Source organism: Taudactylus pleione, unplaced genomic scaffold (genome assembly GCF_031769625.1).
Source record: "Taudactylus pleione unplaced genomic scaffold, aTauple2 ptg000019l, whole genome shotgun sequence".
Classification (NCBI taxonomy): Eukaryota; Metazoa; Chordata; class Amphibia; order Anura; family Myobatrachidae; genus Taudactylus; species Taudactylus pleione.
In genome coordinates, this window is record NW_028284421.1 from 33,595,939 (window position 1) to 33,611,541 (window position 15,603).

General features: G+C 43.8%; 1 protein-coding gene across 3 annotated transcripts in view; it reads left to right on the forward strand.

The window, feature by feature from the left end:
* The window catches only part of LOC148540508 (stimulated by retinoic acid gene 6 protein-like), a 110,506-nt gene that overhangs the window by 87,695 nt on the left and 7,208 nt on the right, over window positions 1-15,603 (forward strand). Inside the window, exons 17-18 of one of the 3 annotated variants that reach the window (XR_015869553.1) lie at window positions 9,856-10,027; window positions 13,090-13,145. Coding sequence is in view for 2 of the 3 variants with exons in the window: in XM_088444096.1 (XP_088300222.1) it covers window positions 13,090-13,209 (120 nt within the window). In the remaining variant the exon portion in view is untranslated. Of the gene's footprint in view, window positions 1-5,507; window positions 5,560-9,855; window positions 10,028-13,089; window positions 13,210-15,603 lie in introns of those variants that run through there. The other 2 variants (XM_088444096.1, XM_088444101.1) reach the window with 2 other exon arrangements.

The window sequence follows — 15,603 nt, forward strand, 5'->3', positions numbered from 1 at the left end:
TTAACTTCCTGCTATTGAACAGCTGACAGGGTTTTAGCTATTGTCACTTCGGGAACCAACAGCCCTGGGTTTACCGGATGTGCTGGGACGGCTGACAGAGCTGCTCTATCCTTCCAAGATTTTATAAGATTTACATGGTATATCTGTTCTGGCTTTCTTTTCCCAGGCTGGTAAACTTTATAATTAACCTCCCCCACTTTTTCTAGAATTTCAATGGGTCCTTGCCACTTAGGCAAAAGTTTATTTTCTACTGTGGGAACCAACACCAGTACTCTGTCCCCAGGAGCAAAGACGCTTAACTGGGCATTGCGGTTGTATACCCTCTTGCTGTGCCTGTTAGGCCTGTTCTAAGAGCTCTCACTATCGGCATCACTGCAGCAATTCTTTCCTGCATTTGGGTAACATGCTCAATAACAGTTTTATATGGACTGTACTGCCCTTCCCATGTCTCTTTGGCAAAGTAAATTAATCCCCTTGGGTGTCTTCCGTACAATAAATCAAAAGGTGAAAACTCGGTGGAGGATTGGGGAACTTTTCTTATGGTCAACAACAAATAAGGTAACAAGTAATCCCAAACTCTCCCATCTTTGTCCACCACTTTCCTTAGCATGTCTTTTAAAGTTTTGTTAAACCTCTCCACTGATGCATCGGCATGGGGGTGATACACAGAAGTTTTTAACTGATCAATTTTAAACAGGCGGCATAAGTCTTTCATGCTTTTTGACATAAAGGGGTGGAATCTGGTCATTAGGTCTACAGTAAAAAGGTAGACAATGCTTAGGTAGACAATACAAGTTAGACAGGCAATAATTTTTTTTTATTAATTTTTTAGGGTTAGGGTTAGGCACTTACCCCAACAGTTAGGGTTAGGCACCAGGAGGGAGGGTTAGGCACTTACCGGAGGGTTAGGGTTAGACACTTACTCCGACGGTTAGGGTTAGGCACTTACCCCGACGGTTAGGGTTAGGCACCAGGAGGGAGGGTTAGGCACTTACTCCGATGGTTAGGGTTAAGCACTTACCCTGACGCTTAGTATTAGGCACCAGGAGGGAGGGAAAAACACACAAAGTGGGATGCACCTGGCGCAAGTCTTATTTAAAAACACCAATTAGATCAGGAAAAATAATGCTGAACCTGCAGCTCTCTCTGTGGGAGATCTACTCACAATCTCCTAAATTTCACATATGACAAAGAAAAAAAGAAAAGAGCACTGGAAACAGCTATACTTAATACATATTTATTATTAGCGTCCTATAAATACACATAAAAAACTATATAGATAATTCCTTTCAATTAACATTACCTAGTGCCGGCCGCAATTTTTATTACTCCAAATATTAACATTAATCCCAAGAAAATGTATACCACATATAACATTTTTTTTTATGTAGGATTCTATAGAATCCACATTATTAGCCACCTTACTTAGCCTAAAATCATACACAGGATCTAATAGCACCTCCCTTAATTATATGCTAGTTTCTTCACATAGAATGTTGCCTTTTTTCCAGGGCTTGCCTCAGATTGATAAATATAATTTTAGATACTACAGATACACGACAAATGTTCTTAGTATCCAACTGTGAAGATAATTTTGTAACAAATTCGATACTTTTTATCCTTTGAAATAAAGTGATACAGTTTATCATCCGCTGTTATAAAATGACTTCTATTAGTCTGAATAGAAAATTTGAGCAGCACAATGATTGTTGTTATAGCAGCATGTGTGTTATTCAATTGCTTTACTTCTGTAGCAAAGATCAGACATAAGTTGTTGTCCAATTATTTATAACAGCCTGGTATTGGTTTGGCAATACAATATTTATCTTTTTAGTTTAAAGGAAAATAGTTCACTGTCTCTAAGTATTTATAAACAGCTAATTAGCTGTGAGTTTGCCGTAGGTGCTTTTTTAGAGTTTCTGCAATCTGCAGTGTATATCATTAGCCATCATGGCCATGTGGTTGTATACAGAGATAAAAAATATAAAAAATGTGCAACTCTTTACAGATGGTGAGCCCGCAGTTTCAGAGGATCTTCCAAGAGACTCACCCGCTGCTACCTTTTGGTTCTTGTCGCTCATATTTAAGGGATGCAAATATACAATACCCTTTAGTAGTGTGCTCGGTGAGTGCAGACCAATGCCAGCTGGCGTCACTATGAATAAAAAATGTGTTTCTCTGCCTCAGAACTCGGCGGCTTCCTCAGTCAGCATACCAGGAGGGAGGATTAGGGTTAGGCACCAAGGCGAGGGTTAAGGCTAGTGTGAAGATTAGGTCTACAAAAAAAAAAACAAGTGTCAACCATTTATGTGTCGACCATTTGTGTGTTAACCTAATGATCCTGTCGACCTTCTATCTCTGTCGACCTTCTTAGCAGTCGACCTTTAGTGTGTTAACCTTCATACCCTGTCGACTTTCGGACCCTGTCGACCTATTGCCTGTCTAACTTGTATTGTCTACCTAAACAATGTCTACCTTTTTATTGTAGACCTAATGATGCACACCCAAGGGGGTTCCTTGGTCACTCAGGATTTCCTTAGGTATTCCTAACCTGCTAGACATGGACTAATTCTCTAGCAAAGGTTTTTGTTGATGTATTGCACAATGGTATTGCTTCAGGGTACCTGGTAGCGTAATCCATTATCACCAGAATATATTGATGGCCCCAGGCAGATTTCATTAAAGGTCCAACCAAATCCATAGCTATTCTTTCAAATGGAACCTCAATAATGGGTGATGGAACAAGTGGACTTTTAAAATGTGGCCTTGGAGCATGATACTGACATTCAGGGCAGAATGCACAATAGTCAGAAACCTCTTTATGGACCCTGGGCCAGAAAAACCTCTGTAAAATTAGCTCAGTGTTTTTCTCTACCCCTAGGTACCTGCAGTTATGTGACCATAAGCCAAGTCTAACACTGTTCTTCTATATGCCTTGTGAACTACCATCAATTACTTTTACATTCTCCCTGGCTTTTACCAGAGTAGGGTAATTTGACGACGGCAAAGATCTCTTTTCTGACTTCAAGATCAGGCAGACGATCAACTAGTTCAACAACATTTCCTATCTCAGTAGGAGGCACATCATTCGGCGACCCACCATCACTGTCAGCATTCTCTGGTTCACCGATCATGCTAGAAAAAGGAAACATCTCAGACTCGGGAGAAACTCCCACTGCCACTGTATCAGCAACCTTCTCAAATGGGTCGGGGTTATTTACTTCTGTAACAAATTGGGTTTCTCACAACTTCCAGAAGCGAGCAAAGTTTCTCCCCAATATTGTATCATACATCAAGCCATGAACCAAACCCAAAGAAATTACAGCAGAACCACACTTCCTCTGTAACATAATACCAAGTATCCCCATGTATGCAAGTCACACCAACAGTTTTTCCTTATGATTTAAGGGGTTCACCAGTTCAGCTTTCATAAGAGCAATCAGGCTGCCAGAATCTAACAGAGCTTCTACCCTGTTGCCTTCTATAGTGACTATACACATTTGCTTATCTGTCTCAGCCTGTCGGTCAGCAGTACAGGCTGGCTGTGCAAAGAAAGATATTCTGCGATTGACATAAGCAGTATCACATTGCATAGGTTCAGAGGGAAGCGCAGAATTAGCAGCAATATGGCCCATACCACCACATCGAAAACATCGTTATCAAGTCTTTTACAGGGTAGGAATCTGGCCTAATTCCAGGTTTCAAACCCACAGTCTTAAGTTCATTCCACAGCCCAGCACCCTTCTCCCCTGGTACAGTCTTACCAGTGATCACGGGAAATTGCTGTTGCAGAATTGGGGCTCAATAAACAGTTCCTCAGCCACCACATACTTCTACACCAGTTCAACCAATTGGTCTGCTTTTTTAGATTCCGCATTGGCTCACCCACTTGCGCAGAGTTGCAGGTACAAATCGTAGGTATCGATCCATAAGATCATGCATTTGAGAGTGTCCCAGCGGTGGACTCATTGGGTACAAACAAAGACCTTAACTCCCAATTCAGTTAGGATTTCTTGTTTTAGTTTATCATAGTTTTTAGCATCAGTCAGGCACAAGTCAAAGTATGCCTTTTTGTGGTTCTCCAGACAGGAAGGGTGCTACAAGACTTGCCCACTGCTCTTTAGGCCAATTCTCTCTCTCAGATGTTCTTTCAAAGGCCATAAGATATGCTTCAACATCATCACTCTGGGTCATGTTTTGCAGAAAGTGGCTGACCCGTATGGAGAGAGTGTTAGTTGGAACGTCATTGGAAGCATCTCCAGACCTGGCTACCAGCTGCTGTACCACCTCTCTTAAGGCCTGGTGGTTCTCCTCTATGGCCACTTGTTGTTGCCTATGGGCTGCCTCAAAGGCCATCAGTTGCACCCTGGTGGATTCTTGCTGAGCTGCCGTAGCCTGAAGCAAAGCCTTAACAATGTCCTCCATGTTGTCTATGGGTGTAGGTTTGACGCAGAATCTGGATTTCCTAAGCATCTGCCGACGCCATCTCCATGGATGTCACAGAACACGAGTTGATATCCAAAGCGAAAAATTGGTGTTTGTCACTTTAAATTTGAAATGTAGAACTTTTCCTCTTGCTGCACCACTTGTAATAAGATCGGAGTAGGAGGTCCCTCTCCTGGGGTAGATGGACACCTCTTTACAAAAAGCAGCCAGAAAACAGCACACCAGGATTTTCGTGCAAGCTAGCCAAAGCTAGTTTTTATTGTGCAATATAAAAACTAAAATAAATCCTAGCCACACTGGGGACTAACTAAACAAAAGGTTCCCTCTCTCAACATGGCAAGGCCTACTGCCCTCACCACAACATAGGCATATGCACAGTACTTACAAAGGGGATGCAGTCAGGAAGCAGACAGTCGAAATGCCGACCGCCGGCTTCCTGACTGTCAAATCCCGCCAGGGTACTAAAGACAGGCGTCGAAATCCCGATGCCTGTCATTAGACCTACGCCGGGAGCCTGACACTTGGCATACCGAATGAAGGCAAGCCAGGACGGCTGCGTAGACAGTTGCAGGGGGGGGGGGGTTAGGTGTCAGGGCTCCTGGTTAAGCACCCCCCACACGGGAGGTTAGGGTTAGACACCCCCGGGGGGAAGGTTAGGGTTAGGTACCCCTAAGAGAGGGTTAGAGTTAGGGGGCAGGGTTAGTAGTACTTAACAAAAACCCCTGTTGGGATTTTCACCCCTGCCGGGCTTCTCGCATCGGGATTTGAACCATGCGGCCGTCGGTAATATATACTGATCCCCTTACAACGGGTATATCACAGTGTCTCTTGAACAAGCCTGACTGCTTGATCTTCCCAGGTAATGGGACTCTGACACAGCTTATATGAGCCTCTTCCAGGTGCCATCACTAATCAGCCTGCTCTCAGGCTGAAAGGCCCAAACACCTGAAAGGCCTTGTGGATGGAGCCCTCCCTTCTCTCTCACATCCACACCCCCAGGATCCATCACCTGCCTTAGCAACACTCCTGGACTTATATGAATAATCCAAATTTCTTTATAGCATGCCCATAGCTACCGACGTTTCAGGATCACGCAGGACCCTTTTATCAAGGCTGGCACTGCAGGATAATGTACAAATACAACAAAAAGTAAAGCAAGCAATAGCCTTACCTTAAGTAGGTTCCTTCCCATGCACTGGAGCAGGCCGGGTCAGTCGGGGAATGCGGTAGCACCATGCACGCGGCGCTGGGGTCCCCGTCTGATGACGTCACTCCGGAGCTTGTGAGTTGCCCAGGGATCCACTAAACAAGTCAGGCACGCTGTCTCCCTGGCCTGCAACCAGCTGCATACGAGGGAGAGATGTATCAATATACAGTAACCATAGTCACATGATACATTAATAATAGATAAAGTAGGAAATTAGGGAAAACAGAATATAATACAATAGTATACATGTAGTGAAATAGTGCGTTAATAGATTATGTGACACCATTAGTCACACTCATTATTATGTGTTCCATAACGTGTCATATTAATTATTAAAGTCGAAAGACCCTATGCATGAGACATGGATTGAAAGACAACTATAGAGTCATAATTAGTATATTCTGTTTCACTGGAGAGTTATTATAGGAATACATTTAAAGGTAGTTTTTCATTGAGGCCAAATGGATGTAGTGTGTTAAGTTTATGAATCCACATGGTTTCTAGTCATAGAAGTCGCCCATCTCTGTCCCCTCCTCGCAAGGATACTGGGACATGATCTATGATTAAATGTTTTAAAAATGCTAAAGAGTGTTTCTGTTGGTAGAAGTGTCTGGCAACGGGTTGTTCAGAGGTTTTCTTAATTAGTGCTGCTTTGATGGCAAAGCGATGAAGTGCTATTCACTCCCGGACAGCCCTGGTAGTTTTGCCAACATAGTAGTGGCCACACGGGCACACTATAATGTAAATTACATATGATGAGGTGCAAGACGGTACATGGTTTATACGGAATTATTTGTGATGATGAGGGTGCTTAAAGGTAGAGCCTGTTAGCATGTGTCTGCAGGTGGTGCAGTTAGCACATCTGTAGCATCCAGGTGCTCGACTTCAAAAAAGCTGGTTCTCCTGTTGAGAGCTACTGAAGCCCGTAATGTCCGTATGGACTACCATGTCTTTGATATTGTGTCCCCTGGTATAGCATGCCATTGGGCGTTTATTTTTAAAACATTTTAAGTCCTTGTCTGTGGCCACTATGAGCCATAAGGCACGCGTTGCTCTTTGAATCACCGGGCTGCTGGATTGATACTCCAATTTCCAGGGGATCATTTCTGTCTTGTTTCTGGGGCGAGAGCTTAATAACGCTTCATGTCGCATTAGCAAAACTTTGTCTCTTTGTTTCATGAGTAGGGGAAGACTACAAATTTATCTATGATTTTGTCCAGTTCTTCTTTAGTACGTGTTGCATCACTAGAGTTGTTGCGACTCTTAGCATTTGTGATTTGGGCAAACCTCTGATCAGTGGTTTTGGATGATAACTTGCAGCCGAAAGCAGTGTGTTTCTATCTTTAGGTTTTGAGTAAGCCCCCGTGACAGTATGGCCGTCACAAGGTGTCACTTGTGCGTCCAGATAATTAAGGGTGGGCTCACTGTATTGGTATGTGAGTTTAATCAGAGAATCCCTAGTGTTGATGGAATACATTCATGCCTCAGAGCTTTCTATTCCACCCGTCCATAGCATGAATAAATCGTCTATGTATCCCATATAGACTAGAATATTTTTACTAGTTTCATTGTTCTCGAAAAACATTTATTTTTCTTCCCTATACATATAGACATTAGCGTAACTGGGGGCTACGTTACTGCCCATGGTACATCCGGACACCTGTAGGTAAAAATTACCGTTGTATATGAAATAATTCCTTGATAGAGTCAACTTAAGAAATTGCAAAAATAATTCTATATCCATAATTGACATTTGCTATTCCTCTATGAATAATTTAATCGTTTCCAGTGCATGTGGGATTGAAGTATAGAGGCTTGATACATCCATGACACATATGAGTGTACCAGGGGGAATTGTGGCAATTGATTGAAGTGATAGTAGGAATGCTGTAGTGTCCTTGATGTGTGATGATTGTGCTGTTACCAATGGTTGTAAGATGTAATCCAGTAGCATTGATATTGGTTGAAAAAATGGATTTCTCGCCAAAATAATAGGGCGGCCCGGAGGAGATGTAAGATTTTTATGAATCTTCGGTACTGTATAGATTATGGGTACCACTGGAAATTCTTGTGTTAAAGCTGACCTCAGTTTGTCACTAATTAGACCATCCTGTAAAACTTGTGTGAGTGTCATAACCAATGTCATATCGGGTCCGGCGCTGTAAAAAAGTCTGGAAAATGGCCGCTGCGGTCATTTACCCGTTGTTTGCGCATGCGCAGTACAGGGAAAAATGGCCGCTGCAGGTATTTTCCAGGTGACCTGCACATTCGCTATAGACTCTGGGCACGCTCTAGTGCCCTGTGTCTATAACTCCGGTGCTGGCTGCGCACAGCTCAGTGTGCTGCCGGCTACCGAACGGAGAGGAGGGGGCCCATGATGGAGACTGCACACGGGTCCCCTCCTCACTAGAAATGCCCCTGACAGTATTCCTACTATCACTTCAATCAATTGCCACAATTCCCCATGGTACACTCATATGTGTCATGGATGTATCAAGCCTCTATACTTCAATCCCACATGCACTGGAAACGATGAAATTATTCATAGAGGAACAACAAATGTCAATTATGGATAAAGAATTATTTTTGCAATTTCTTAAGTTGACTCTATCAAGGAATTATTTCATATACAACGGTAATTTTTACCTACAGGTGTCCGGATGTACCATGGGCAGTAACGTAGCCCCCAGCTACGCTAACGTCTATATGTATAGGGAAGAAAAATAAATGTTTTTCGAGAACAATGAAACTAGTAAAAATATTCTAGTTTATATGAGATACATAGACGATTTATTCATGCTATGGACGGGTGGAATAGAAAGCGCTGAGGCATTAATGTATTCCATCAACACTAGGGATTCTCTGATTAAACTCACATACCAATACATTGAGCCGACCCTTAATTATCTGGATGTGCAAGTGACACCTCGTGACGTCCATATTGTCACGGGGGCTTATTCAAAACCTACAGATAGAAACACACTGCTTTCGGCTGCAAGTTATCATCCAAAACCACCGATCAGAGGTTTGCCCAAATTTAAATCATAAATGCTAAGAGTCGCAGGAAACTCTAGTGATGCAACACATACTAAAGAAGAACTTGACAAAATCATAGATAAATTTGTAGTAAGGAGTTACCATCTTCCCCTACTCATGAAACAAAGATACAGAGTTTTGGTAATTTGACGTGAAGCGTTATTAAGCTCTCGCCCCAGAAACAAGACAGAAATGATCCCCTGGAAATTGGAGTATCAATCCAGCAGCCCGGTGATTCAAAGAGCAACGCGTGCCTTATGGCCCATAGTGGCCACAGACAAGGACTTAAAATGTTTTAAAAATAAACGCCCAATGGCATGCTATACCAGGGGACACAATATCAAAGACATGGTAGTCCATACGGACATTACGGGCTTCAGTAGCTCTCAACAGGAGAACCAGCTTTTTTGAAGTCGAGCAACTGGATGCTACAGATGTGCTAACTGCACCACCTGCAGACACATGCTAACAGGCTCTACCTTTAAGCACCCTCATCATCACAAATAATTCTGTATAAACCATGTACCGTCTTGCACCTCATCATATGTAATTTACATTATAGTGTGCCCGTGTGGCCACTACTATGTTGGCAAAACTACCAGGGCTGTCCGGGAGCGAATGGCACTTCATCACTCTGCCATCAAAGCAGCACTAATTAAGAAAACCTCTGAACAACCCGTTGCCAGACACTTCTAAAAACAGAAACACTCTTTAGCATTTTTAAAACATTTAATCATAGATCATATCCCAGTATCCTTGCGAGGAGGGGACAGAAGTTGGCGACTTCTACGACTAGAAACAATGTGGATTATAAACTTAACACACTACATCCATTTGGCCTCAATGAAAAACTACCTTTAAATGTATTCCTATAATAACTGTCCAGTGAAACAGCATATACTAATTATGACTCTATAGTTGTCTTTCAATCCATGTCTCACGCATAGGGTCTTTCGACTCTAATCATTAATATGACACATTATGGAACACATAATAACGATTGTGACTAATGGTGTTACATAATCTATTAACGCACTATTTCACTACGAGTATACTATTGTATTATATTCTTTTTTCCCTAATTTCCAATTTCCTACTTTATCTATTATTAATGTAGCATGTGACTATGGTTACTGTATATTGATACATCTCTCCCTCGTTTGCAGCTGGTTGCGGGCCGGGAAGACAGTGTGCCCGACTTGTTTAGTGGTTGCCTGGGCAACTCACAAGCTCCGGAGTGACGTCATCAGACGGTGACCCCAGCGCCGTGTGCACGGTGCTACAGCATTCCCCAACTGACCCGGCCTGCTCCAGTGCATGGGAAGGAACCTTCTTAAGGTAAGGCTATTGCTTGTTTTTTTGGGTTTTTTTTGTGTTTGTTCACTATCTTGCAGATAGGTAATGGTGAGTATGCACGGGTCAGGCAGGTAATGGTGAGTATGCAGTGGTCAGGCAGGTAGTGGTGAGTATGCAGGGGTCAGGCAGGTAGTGGTGAGCATGGAGGGGTCAGAGAGGTAATGTTGAGCCGCCCTTGCAATGCTGGTCAGTTGTAGGTAAATCAAACCACTACACATGTACTAACATATTCGGTCAGGTCTAACCTTGATGCAGCTTTTGCCTTCCTTATGCCTCTTATCTTGCCTTAGGCTCTTCTTCTGGCTCTGCCTCCTCCCATCTGCCTGATGTCTGTACCAGCGGGACCAGAAGAGCTGTAACTAAACATTTTAATGACCTAGGCAGGAAAGGCCACCAATATCCTCCCTCAACTTTTTACAAACTTGCTCTAGTTTTCAAATAGAGCTCAATGTTCAACTACTATTCGCAGCCATATTAATTGCACTGTGTGTCCTGAGTGAACACACTCCTGAAAGATCGCATAAAACCTTTTAAAATGATCTTCCTCAGCTAGTGGTTTGATCATAATACTATGGCAGGTAAGTTACAGGAGAATTTGTATAAATAGGCACGGAGGATGAAAGTTGCATACATAATAAATGAAAAACTTCCTATAGTAGCTATAAATAAATGTGCAAAACTGCTGACACTCCCACCCCCCACCCCGCCACCACATCAGATATCACCCCCATCTCCATTACTTATTTCTCAAATGATGCCACACTGTAGTGCCCACACATTATACTATACTGTAGTGCTTACCAGCAGCGGCTCCTGCTCTCTTGCCTGAGGGGGGCTGCTGCTGCTGGTCTGACCTTGCTTGCGCAGTGAATCTGGCAGGCACCAGGATCATTGCATGAGTGGCGTTGGCACCGCGCATGCGCATAACACCGGTTTCTGGGGACTGCATTGGTTGCCCTGTAAGGTTGCCCAAGAGGCAGAGCAGCTGCTTCCACTGTTAGCCACTCTCTGCTAATTGCAGCCTGGACTGGCACTCCCAGGGGGAAGAGACACCTACCCCTGGGGCTGCCTGTTCTTTGCATGACTGTCAGGTGGCGCTTTCAATGGGAAGCCACCTCCAGTCACAGTGAAGACAGCACAGTCACGGACTGCAACTGGCTCACTGAAATAATGGAGGTTACTGGGGGGCTGCAGCCCCTAGGTAAAATCCACTACTGGTGCATACACATTATGCGACAATATAGTGCCACCCACATTATGCCACACTGTAGTGCCCACACATTATACACTGTAGTGCCTACACATTATGCCACAATATAGTTCCCCCCACATTATGCCACACTGTAAAGCCAACACATTATACCCCACTCTAGTGCCCCCTATATTATGCCACACTATAGTGCCCAAACATTATGCCAAACTATAATGAAACCAACATTATGCCACACTATAGTGCCCCACCACTTTATACCACACTGTAATGCCCACCAGATTATGCCACACTATAGTGCCCCCCACATTATACCACACTATAGTGCATTCAGATTATGCCACACTATAGTGTCCAGCACATTATGCCATACTGTAGTGCCCCACACTGTGCCATACTGTAGTAACCCACACATTATGCCACACTATAATGAAACCAACATTATGCCACACTATAGTCTCCCATCACATTATACCACACTGTAATGCCTACACATTATGCCACACTGTGATACATCCACATTATGCCACACTATAGTGCTCCCCACATTAGGCCGTACTGTAGGGACCCACACGTTATGGCACACTTTAAACCAATGTTACGCCACACTATATTGCCCCCTCCACATTATGCCATTCTATGGTTGAACCAAGATTGTCACATTGTAGTGCCTCCCATTATGCCACATTGTAGTGCCCACTGCATTATGCCACACTGTACCCCCAAATTATGCCACACTGTTCCCCCAACATTATGCCACACTGTAGTACCCCTATATTATGCCATACTGTAGTGCCCCTACATTATGCCGCACTATAGTGCCCCTACATTATGCCACACTGTAGTGCCCCTACATTATGCCACACTAGAGATACCTAACATTATGCCAAACTCTAGTGTCTCCACATTATACCACAGTGTACAAGGAGCTACAGCCACCTCAGCCTGGCGGCAGAGCAGACAGCCTCACACAATGAATCACTTCCATGAGGCTGAACTGCTGCTGATCTGCACAGCACAGAGGAGCATGTGATGGGCTCCTCCAATCAAATCTCAGCAAATACTTCTCTGACCCCTTTGCAGAGTCTCATGGGATTTAATACCCAGCAGTGCAGTGCCTTAATAGCAGCCGGCCCCATTAACCCGCCCGCCACCTGCAGCTGAGTCAGTCAAAACAGCCTTGATGACTGCCTAACATTACAGCCTGTACTTTGCTATAGTGGATGTCGCTGTAGGCCCCAACTTCGTGGAGGCCCACCGGGTATTTCCCCGACTTCTAGGTGGCCCAGTCTAAGCCTGCCCCCCTGATAATGAGTTTTTGGGGGATATGCTGCAAATATACTTAAATAGGCCCCTCAAAGTTAGAATTAATTTATTCAAAACAGTCATACAAAAAATACAGAGAAAATCAAGTAAAAAGTCTCATACTTCCTTTCCTTGTATACTATCATCATATCGGCACAGATTCCAATGAGTGCTATCCATATATTTTGTCATTGATCAAATATGGCAATGTGTTAGTAACTAGTAAACATTAGCAAATGTTTCACTTTGAAATATTTAATTTAATCAACTATTTTTAAGGTTTAAAATGTGGGCAGTTCAACCAATTTCATTATGAATATCTATATCATATTTTTAATTTCTGAATGATAAAAATAATTGTGATAATTGATTAAATGTATAGATAGATAGATAGATAGATAGATTTTCATTCTCCAAATCAATTCATGACTGGTTTGAAGGTGAAAAAATACTTAGGAAGAACTGGTTACCGGGGAGCAGCATATTATATAAAATCAGCTGATTATATTGTCTATTTCTTGTGTTCTAGGATATAATACATGGATTGGCATGCTCCAGGTGGACCTCTATCACACTCATCCCGTAGCTCTGTCCTTCTGCCACCTTCTTACACAAGACACCCTGTCAGGAAGACATTACACAACCGCAGGTAATCAAGATTGATGGGAACTGATTATAACTAGTGGGTATAAGCCTATGGGTATATAATATTTTGCCAAGGAAGTGGAACGGTTAAAAAGTGAAAAAGCCGAGTCAAACAAAAATGATATCTGTACAACAACATAGGGCCTAGTGCAGAGCTGTACACAAACACAATGGTTTCCAATGGCAGAAGGACTGTATGATTAGCATTTGGGGATGGGGCGGTGTTGCCTACGTTTCCAGAAACTCACGGTTTCTGGGAATGCCCAGTCCAGTGTCTGCATCTTCTGACGCAGATTGACTGGCCTTGCAAGCAGGCAAAAGGTGGCCATGTAAAGTAAGCTTAGGCTGACTCAGATGGCCGATGCTCGCAGTGTTGATCCGATCCTGTATCTTCGGGTGCAGGCTTCGGATCTGAGATGCCGGCAGGAGGCGTCTTTTTCCTACAGACGCCTCCAGCAGGTATTAGCAGATTTGTGCACAGCAGCTGCGTCCAAAAACACAGCCACTGTGCAAAAGTGTACACCTGTGAATCAGGCCCATTGTTCACAAACATTGATAGGCAAGGACAAATCCAACAATGCACAGTGGCGTAACTATAGAGGGAGCAGGGGGTGCGCTTGGCTTGCTATGGGGCCCGGAGTCTTAGGGGGCCCTGCTGGCCCAGCAAACAACCCCCTGCACCCTGCCGAATCCTCCCTCCAGGCCACTGAACACATTAATTACAAACGAGAGCAGCCGTGGCACAATGGATGGCTTCGCTTCATAATCCCTCCCTGCGCCGCGTAGTGTAACTCAGTTCCTCCCCTAGTCTATGTCATGTGACGCCACGCCGCATGATGTCACATAGGTGCAGTCACGCACTGCACGCTGGGCTCTACACGTGTGGGTGCCTGCCACCTGCATTTACCCAATGATGGACTGAGGAGGAGGAGCCACTGACTTACTACTGGAGCGCTGTCTGTGGCTGTGCTGTACTGCCAGCTGCACCTGACCTCATCTTCCAGTAGATCAGTCCTTGCTTAACAGTGGGATGATCTAACCCACAAAACAGTCAAAATTCATCAGGTTTAACCTACAGTTTTGTTGTCTCAATTTGTCTCAGCAGGGCAGCATATCCTGAATTCCCCAGCGGTGAGACAGTTAGAATAATAGAATATTAAAATAAAAATGCAGGCTAATTTAAGAAGAAGGCGGCATTATTTGCATCACCACCATTATATAGGAGGCTTTTAAGGAAAGAGCAACCATTTTGTCATATATGTGATTGTGTCCCAGTGTTTTGAGTCTAAAATATGTGGGTTCTAGATATAAGGGGTAACTTTGCTAAGAATAGTGTCTGGCCAAGTTAGTGTTCCCGTGAGAGTTTCTCTTGATTAACTAAAGGCAAACACTATTGGGCAAACTCACTAGTACTTTCCATAGACAGGAATACAACACTGGGATTTATCAAGAATCGTGTCTGCTAACACGTTCATAAATGGAGCAAACTCAGCCCAAAATAGTAGTTTGAAATTATTATTATTATCATTTATTTATATGGCGCCACAAGCGTTCCGCAGCGCCTTACAAAGTACATAAACCAATTGTAGACAAGTGACTTACAGAACAATACAATACAGGACCAGGACATGGATAATATATATTAGCGACCATAACACCCAGATAAGCAACCGAGCATAAGCAACCAAGTGTTAGGTGCCCTAGTGGTGAGTACAAAGTAGATGAAACTAAAGCAGGGAGAAGCACAAGAGGGTAGAGGGCCCTGCTCATAAAAGCTTATATTCTAAAAGGGAGGGGAAGACAAACAGGTTCGACACAGATGGAGTAGATGGGGAGGAAGGAGCATGTAGCAGGGAGTTAGAATGATAGCTGTTAGACTTTGATGAAGTAGTGGGTCTTGAGAGCCCGTTTGAAGGATTGCAAAGAGGTGGAGAGTCTGATGGGGAGTGGGAGAGAGTTCCAGAGGTGGGGAGCAGTGCGGGCAAAACCTTGGAGGTGGGAGGAAGTAATCAGCTGGCATGAAAGGCGGCGTGCATTTGTTATAGACTGCCTCAGCAGCAGCATGTTTAGCAGGAGCATACACAGATCAGTGTGATCTGTGCAGACTTCTGTGTGTTCTACAGTAATAAAAGGGTTAAGTAAAAAAAATAAAAAGAACGGTGTGGGGTTCTCCCAAAAGCATAACCAACCCTGGATCTTTGAGCCCATTCTGGTAGAGGAAAATCAGGGGAAAAACTGACGTGGGGTACCCCCTATTTTCCTCTAACCAGGACCGGGCTGAACCAGCCGGGTGGTAATGGCACAGCAGGGAGAAACACAATGTGCAGTCTCCCTCCCAAACTATTCTCCAGCCCCTAACTGGTCAGCCTGGGGCTGGCAATCCTCGGAAAGTGAGGAC